General features: G+C 37.8%; 2 protein-coding genes across 5 annotated transcripts; one reads left to right on the plus strand and one right to left on the minus strand.

Moving 5' to 3' along the window:
* The first annotated feature begins 937 nt into the window (after positions 1 to 937).
* Positions 938 to 2,784, plus strand: LOC145640791 (glucan endo-1,3-beta-glucosidase-like). The gene is made up of 2 exons (XM_081692024.1): positions 938 to 1,102; positions 1,687 to 2,784. Exons 1-2 carry the CDS (start codon positions 1,009 to 1,011, stop codon positions 2,631 to 2,633), a joined length of 1,041 nt encoding a protein of 346 aa, XP_081548150.1. The 5' UTR covers positions 938 to 1,008; the 3' UTR covers positions 2,634 to 2,784.
* Positions 2,785 to 2,909: 125 nt separating this feature from the next.
* LOC145638801 (uncharacterized) lies at positions 2,910 to 7,908 on the minus strand. 4 transcript variants are annotated; one of them, XR_014114706.1, is made up of 5 exons: positions 6,119 to 7,908; positions 5,630 to 5,782; positions 5,453 to 5,524; positions 4,585 to 4,770; positions 2,910 to 3,214 (listed from the first exon to the last, which is right to left on the minus strand). XR_014114706.1 is itself a non-coding variant. In XM_081689839.1 (4 exons), exons 1-4 carry the CDS (start codon positions 7,877 to 7,879, stop codon positions 4,663 to 4,665), a joined length of 2,094 nt encoding a protein of 697 aa, XP_081545965.1. In that variant the 5' UTR covers positions 7,880 to 7,908; the 3' UTR covers positions 3,577 to 4,662. The 4 variants fall into 4 exon arrangements, 1 of the variants encoding a protein (XP_081545965.1); XR_014114704.1 differs by having other exon boundaries at positions 2,911 to 3,244; XR_014114705.1 differs by lacking the exon at positions 2,910 to 3,214 and adding an exon at positions 3,577 to 3,852.

Here is a 7,908-nt window from a genome sequence, read left to right on the forward strand (position 1 = left end):
GGAATAGTAAGTAGGTTTAATGTCTCGGTCACTGGCCACTGATGTATTTAATTTACTTCTCACTAATGAATTTGCCTATAAGAGCTATATAGCTAATACATTTGATGCAAGTCATGCAACATAGTGTATGTGCTGCAAGCATTACACTAGCATTACACTCTTGCTCTTAGCAGCTAAGCTTCATGTCTTTCAAGCACCCGACTCATATGTTTGGTCGTCTTAGTCCTTTATTTCTAAGGATATATTGTACCTCCCAAGCTTTGTCTTAGCTAGCAACAACATTTAATTTGTTGATGAGATCCCGGCATGAGCAATGGATTGCTAGCTATGAACACGCAAATAAATTAAGATCTAACTAGGAAGGAGAAGTGTGTTTCAATATGTTCAAAGATCGAGAGAATTTTAATAGGGTTTATTGTTAAACTCAAGAATATTGTGGAGAAAACGGCTTAGCCTTTGCATTGATAATTCGAAATTTACTGTTTATAGGGAAAATTCAATCAAGCTTCCTTGTCAAACAATAAATTGTAGGTACATATAAACTTTTGGTCATTTATAATTTTCTTAGTATTACACACGTCTTTTAATTTTAAACTGTTAGAAAGAACTTCTATCGTAGACTTGTAGTACGTAGTTGATACTCCAGTAAGCTCCTTTCATGCATTAAATGAAGTATTGAATTTTCAAATTTGAGGAAAAAAAATAAAACAAGAACGAAAACACTACCCTAACAGTGTGGGAAAATGGGAATTATTTGTTCATAATAATATTAATTTCCAAGATGTTTTGGCATATAATGTAGAAAATAATGGGGGTAATACTGGGTCATTGCCTAACATTTTTGTGGAATAAACAAATAATAGTATTGGCTGATTGCCTAATAATGTGAATATGTGATCTATATAAAGGGGCAGATGAAGGACATCAAAACATCAACGCATTTTAGTTTTTCTTCTTCTAGCTTAGTCTACAAGTAGTGTTAAACATATAGCCACTGGTTTCTTTATCATGTTTTCCATGGCTACTCCTAGCAATTCTCCCATGGTCGTCGCCACGATACTGTTCAATATAGCATTCCTATTCCTTAGCTTACACTCTGCAGGTATAAATATACAGATCTATCTAATAATCTCATCTTTGTTGTTTTTAATGTTGGTTATTGAGTACGTCTTGCTGCACATATATAGTACATAATCAATACTTGAAAGTTGTACCCTTTTTTTTTCTCATTTGATAACATTATATTCAAATTTGCAAAAAAAAAATTACCCTTACTCTACCTCTATATGTACACTTAGGTGACGAGGTGAGTAGCAGAACTTTTTATTAATGCTCTATATACGCGAAGAAACATAACAAGTACGGAGTATTAAACAACATTATATTGGAGATATCAAATTAGTAATCCAATCAGGTTTAGGAAAACATCCATTTTATGATGGACCATTCAAAACGTACTCAAATTGAGTAAAACATTTATATATAAGTCTATAGTCAGTTATTTTATAGAAAACAAATATGTTTCAGTTTGGGGCTACAACTTAATCGGATCAAACAAGGTCAAGTCAACTCAAATGGAAAAGTTTGGGTCTAATAAATTTCGTATGGTCTAAATCATACGCGTTCATACCTTAAACCTGTACTCAACTCAGTACTAATCAATGTGCAATAATTGAATGAATGCAGAGGCGCAAATTGGAGTATGTTATGGGGGCAATGGAGACAACTTACCATCCAAACAAGACGTTGTTAACCTCTACAAATCCAACCAAATAGGAGCTATGAGGATCTATTCTCCTGATCAAACTCTCCAAACCGCCCTACAAGGATCAGGAATCAAAATCATCCTAGATGTCCCCAAAGACAACCTTCAGTCTCTAGGGTCGGATCAATCAGCTGCTAACCAGTGGGTTCAAACCAATGTCGTTCCTTATGCATCATCAATAAAATACATCGCGGTAGGGAATGAAGTCCATCCGTCGTCTGATTCAGAAGCCTCATCAGTCCAACCAGCAATGCAAAATGTTCTTAACGCATTGAACTCAAACGGTTTAGGTGGTCAGATTAAGGTTTCTACGGCCATTGACACAACCTTAATCACAAATTCTTTTCCACCATCCAACGGCCAATTTACTGACTCGTCATACATCACCCCAATAATCAACTTTTTAAAGAGCAATGGTTCACCTTTGCTGGTTAACGTTTATCCTTATTTTTCTTACATAAATAATGAGGCGCAAATCCGTCTTGACTATGCATTATTCACTGCCTCCGGTACGGTGGTTACTGATACTAATAATAACTTGAACTACCAAAATCTATTTGATGCACTTGTAGATGCAGTATACGCGGCTTTAGGGAGGGCCAATGCAAATGATATCGCCATCGTAGTGTCTGAGAGCGGATGGCCATCAGAAGGTGGAGACGCTGCCACGGTGGACAATGCAGGGACTTATTACAGGAATTTGATAAGTCATGTGAAGCAGGGGACTCCTTTGAAACAGCAAGGACTTGAAACTTACTTGTTTGCCATGTTTGATGAGAATAACAAACAAGGAGCTCCCACTGAGCAGCATTTTGGACTTTTTAGTCCTAATCAACAGCCCAAGTATGGCCAACTAAATTTCAATTGATAACCTAAGGAACAAATATAGTGCTGATAAATATGTACTCCGTATTTCGTATTTTGGTACTTATAAACCAAATAACGGGGATATCCCCAGATGTGATAACTTGCAAAGACTAGAATTAAAAATGCTATATACATGCTTCTATTTATCTTTACATCTCTTATCTATATTTGGATTTAGTAGTTGTCACGTTGTCTCAATCTTTTATACATACTTATTTTGCATAAAAATAGGTCAACACCCTTTATAGTAGCTGGTCGATTTTTTTTTCTTTTATAGTAGTACAATCGATACGAAGCATTATTTATACACCAATAAGTAGTACCGATTACAACTATTCAAAAAAAAAAAAAAAAAAAGTAGTACCGATTACAAAATGATAATCTCACTCTCCACAAAACTTTGATGATAAAATAAAATACTACATAAAAACTTCTCCCCTAAGTGTTTCGCTCCTCCTATGCTTACCTTGTACCCACTTTCTCCGGCTATACTCACCGTAGAATTCATCTTGCTCTTTATTTTCTCCATTTAAATGTAGGGCTCATCTATATCAACCTAGGGTGCACTTTTTTTTCCGATGACTGCCACAAAGTTCAGGCAATTTGATGAAGCTATCAGAAATTTTAGGGTAAATAATTAGATGGAGTGTATGTCTTTCCCCCTTATCAATGCATAAAACCAATCATAAATACAATTATTAGATAATTTATAATAGTTTGAAAAATATATAGAAAACATAACAAGAACTCACACCTTGAGAATTAATTACCAAAGATATTTTAAATATAGCATGAGAGAATAGGCAAAAGTCAAAATGTTGGAAGTGAAACCAAAGGAAGTATAACTTAAATTATTCTAGTCTCTCTGATTAGTTGACATAAACAAAGTTACAGCAGCTTTATTGGTAATAAACATAAACTAGAATCTGAGATAGATTAAGGCAAAAGGCATAAATCGAACTATAAGATTACATCATGGAACAGATTTGTTATCAGGTGTACAAAAAAATAAGTCAATGTGATGCTGTTATTCAAGTAATTGAAGCTTGAAGCATGTACAAATTACAAACTATTTTACAATAAAGCCGTAAAGGTGTTCTAAATTCTAACTAGGTCTGTTATGAGCTTCTGATTTCTGCAACTATGGTGAATAATAGTAACTACAGAGGCAACAGGGGTAAGTTTACAAATGAATGTACACGATCACAGATCTTTACGACCTGCACCGTAAAGCATATCCAGAAGAAAAAAGTTAAGCAGAAACATTTTTCAGCAAAATATAATTTGCTTGTAATATAATGTAATGATTTATCTTTCGCTAGCTTTTATTTCATAGAGGACTAATGAATGGCAGGTTATCATTTCTGCAAATCCAAGTGTCAAATTTTCAAAGATGACTCGACTCCTTCAGCCTGGTGCCAATTCTGGCCTGTCTGGAAGGAGCCACCCCCTCCATATGTATTTAGTAGTCACATTGCCTCATGCCCTCACAATTAAGGATCAAACATGATATCACAGAATGACCCAAATGCCTTAATAAAAGATGCCAGTTCTGCATCACTTTATGTAGGTAATCCCAATTTAGGAAATTTAATCACTGTTCAGAAGGTGACAACATTTTGCAGACAATGAAACTACTAATTCTGAAAGGATGGAGGTTATACTATTCTTCTTAATCATTAACCTACTCACAGAAATTATGTATTTGGAAGGCTTTCTTATCATCTTTTGTACAGAGGTTTTGAGGGAAACTGAACCAAGGAGAATCGTGCAGTTCCTTAAATCTCTGACCTTTATCCATGCTTATAAAAAATTAATTCGTACTTTGTATGTGAATAAAAACTTATTACTATTCAAAAAAAAAAAAACTTATTATCTGACTAGACTGAAAAAAACATTTTTAGACCTACATAACAGATTCTGAGATCATGAGGACAGTTAGGAAGACTAACCCCATCAAAAACAACAATTATGTTCAATTTTGTCACGTATCATCAGGTTTTTGCTGGAAGATTGATTTGCTACAATTATCATCTCAGCATCCGCTTCATGTACTTAAGTGCAGATCTTAACATTGATCTAGCCTTCCTATCTGGGGTGCAGCCAGACAATATCATTTCCTCATAGACAGAAGGAACCTGAAGTATATTAAACAATTAGTATATCACAAAAATATAGTGTTTTCCATTTTTCGGATGTTATAATGTTGATACATGCAACCTTTCCTACACTGCATCTTGCTTCTAGTACAATACCAAGTCACATATTACTAAGTACTAACTGTATCATCGTGTTCTGTATTTCGCTGCAAGAAGTGCATTAAAGCAATAAAGTGGACAAGTGCCGATATACAATTCTTCATTAAACTTATCTGAAACCAGATAATCCCATATCTGTCAGGGCAGGGCTGCCTCGCTAGTTGACATGGCTGGTCAATTTGATAAAAACAAATGCCCAAATTCTAAAACCACAACGTAGCAATGAGAAAAGAAAGAAAAAGTTCATAATTCTTTTTAGTTGTTCAGTAAAAACTCACAAATGGGACATTAGTTAACATAAGAACAAAATATGCCCTGGTCAAGTCTCAATACAGTATCTAGCCGAAAGTATAATACAGTAGAACCCTTTGTCTAACAGCAAAAGGCAGCACTCATGAGTCAGGACTACAAGGGATTACAACAGAGAATGATGTATAATACTAGATTAGCAGTAGAATCGATTGTGTAACAATAATTGGCATGGAAAAACAACAAATGCAGAAAATGATTGTAGAGTTTCTAAAGATTTGTATACGATGTACAAGAATGTAGATATTCTTACCTTATCAAACTTTTCAACACGGATTAACGCTTTCATAAGGGTTGTATATGTAACTACATCAGGTTTCAAGTCCTGCAAACACAGCCAATAGAATAATTAAGCAGAAAATAAGTTAATTCATTGAGGTTATGAGGAAACAAGCATACCAGCAAAACAATAGCACAACACAGGACTTACATTTTCTTTCATATACTGTAAGACAGAAAATGCTTCAGCGTCCCTTCTGTCCTCCCCAAATGCATTGATCAATGCATTGAGAGCTAAAATACTAGGCTTGAGGCCATCTGCTCGCATGAGCCTAAATGCATTAATTGCTTGGTCTGATAAACCCTGCAAGTCAAGAAGGTACTTAATACACATATGATCAACCAAAGCAATACGATAACTAACCGCTGCCTAGTATTAAGCCCGTAAAGCAGGAAGGTTTGATTCAGTATAATATTCAAAACAAGTGAATCCCACCCCACAGCCAGTTTTGCAACAACTAAAGGCCTGATCATATCATCATACTATGATCTAAAACTTGCTCATATAAACAATTTGCACTACAATCCATCAATAGATCTTCAGCTCAACACATATCATCACAAGATATTTATATTTTACTTTTTGTCAATAATTTATGAGCAAAATAGCAAGAATTTGAAGAAAAGACACAATTCATACCCTTTGAGCATAGGCATTGATCAAGGCATTGTACATGGTCTCCGAAGGTTTCAATCCATTCGCTTTCATAACCTCTAAGCATTCAATGGCCTCCTTAAATCTTCCTGATTGCCCGTATATATCAACCAGAGTGGTATATGTCACAACATTAGCCAACAATCCTTGACCCTGCATCTTTCCCATTAAAGTCTTAACCTCTTCCCATTTCTCCTGCACACCATAACAGTGGATCATAATATTATATGTAGTTATACAAGGCGCGCACCCACTTTCTTGCATCTCTTTGAACAACTCCTCTGCCTTATCATACCGCCCACACTTACAATGGCTATCTATCAATGTATTCCATGTACAATTGTCTGGCTCGATCCCCTCCAATTTCATCTTCTCAAAGGTATCCATAGCATGATCCATACAATTATACTTCCCCAAAGCATCAATCATCACATTATAAAATAACCTATCAGGCTTCACCCCACAATTCCTCATCTCCCTCAACACTTGAAACGACTTCTGCCAGTCCCCTCTATCGCGATAACTAGCTAGAATCCTACTAAACACGAACGAATTAGGCCCTACATTACTAGCCTCCATCTCTTTCAACACAATCCTAGCACTCTCCCACCTCCCAGCATTCGCATAAGCATCAATCAACAAGCTATAAGTATGCTCATCAGGCAAAACCCCAACCCTTTCCATCTCCGAAACAATGGATTCAGCATCCCTCAACATCCCAGCCTTCACATACCCCCTCAAAACCGCGTTATAAGCCCTCGTCCTAGGCCTCAACCCACCTTCCTTAAGCTCCTCGAACACGGCCTCGGCCTCCTCGGCCCTCCCGGCATTCCCCAACGCCGAAATCACAGAAATAAGCGTAGTAGTCTTGGCACTCAATCCATTCCCCTGAACCACACCCAAAAACCACAACGCCCTATCAACATCCCCAGACTTAGCAAACCCAACAACCAAATCATTCAAAAGCTGAGCATCAAGCTCAACACTATCACATTTCATCTCCTCATACAATCTAACCAAAACAGACGAATCCCCATGATTATTATTATTCGTCCTCGCAATTGACTGCACAATCAAACTATAATTCACAAAATCAGGAGGATACCCATCTTGCCGCATCCTAGACATCAAATTTAGGGCTTTCTCGAGGTCATCATTTCGAGCACAAGCTCCAATCAAAGCATTATAAGTTAACGGGGTCAATTTCTGGCGCTGCGAAAGGAGAAACGCTTCGTAAAGCTTCTCCGACTTCCCCAAAGCGTGGATTAAGATGGAGTAGAGCAGCTCGTAAGAGAAACAGAGATTGTGTTTCTGCAACCAGGTGACGACAGCGTAAGCGGTGGAGATGGTGGTGGGGGAAGAAGCGAGGGTTTTGAGGAGGGAGTGCCAGTAGTGAGTGGGTACTGCGCGGTATGACTCGGCGAGTTGGAACTCGGTTGAGTCGAGTGAGTTGGGGGGTGAGTTGGTGGGGGTTTGGGAAGTGGTGGAGAGGTAGTTGATGAGAGGGGAGAAGTCGTAGCGGTTGCGAGAGGTGGGGAGGATGTCAACGTCGTCGTTTTGGAAGTCGGTGGTGAGGTTGTCGGAGAGGGTGCCGGAGAAGGTGGTGGGGAAGGGTGGTGGAGAGGAGAGGATGCGGCGGAGGAGAGGTGGAGAAGAGAGGAAGGAGTGGTGGTTGTGGTGGTTGTGGTGGAGATGGGGTGGAGGGAAGCGGGTGGGGAGTGGAGGAGAGAGAAGGAAAGTGTTCATGCTTCAATTGTGGTTGAGTGAGTGAAAGG

Source organism: Chenopodium album, chromosome 7, assembly GCF_948465745.1.
Source record: "Chenopodium album chromosome 7, dcCheAlbu1.1, whole genome shotgun sequence".
Classification (NCBI taxonomy): domain Eukaryota; kingdom Viridiplantae; phylum Streptophyta; class Magnoliopsida; order Caryophyllales; family Amaranthaceae; genus Chenopodium; species Chenopodium album.

What these genes read in the sequence shown, in the direction of transcription:
- LOC145640791 (XM_081692024.1), top strand. Translation starts at nt 1,009, where the DNA reads ATGTTTTCCATGGCTACTCCTAGCAATTCTCCCATGGTCGTCGCCACG. An exon ending in CCTTAGCTTACACTCTGCAG is followed by an intron (nt 1,103 to 1,686) that starts GTATAAATATAC and finishes GAATGAATGCAG; the next exon opens with AGGCGCAAATTGGAGTATGT.
- LOC145638801 (XM_081689839.1), bottom strand. Translation starts at nt 7,879, where the DNA reads ATGAACACTTTCCTTCTCTCTCCTCCACTCCCCACCCGCTTCCCTCCA. An exon ending in TCAATGCCTATGCTCAAAGG is followed by an intron (nt 5,783 to 6,118) that starts GTATGAATTGTG and finishes CTTGACTTGCAG; the next exon opens with GGTTTATCAGACCAAGCAAT. An exon ending in GTGTTGAAAAGTTTGATAAG is followed by an intron (nt 4,771 to 5,452) that starts GTAAGAATATCT and finishes AATATACTTCAG; the next exon opens with GTTCCTTCTGTCTATGAGGA.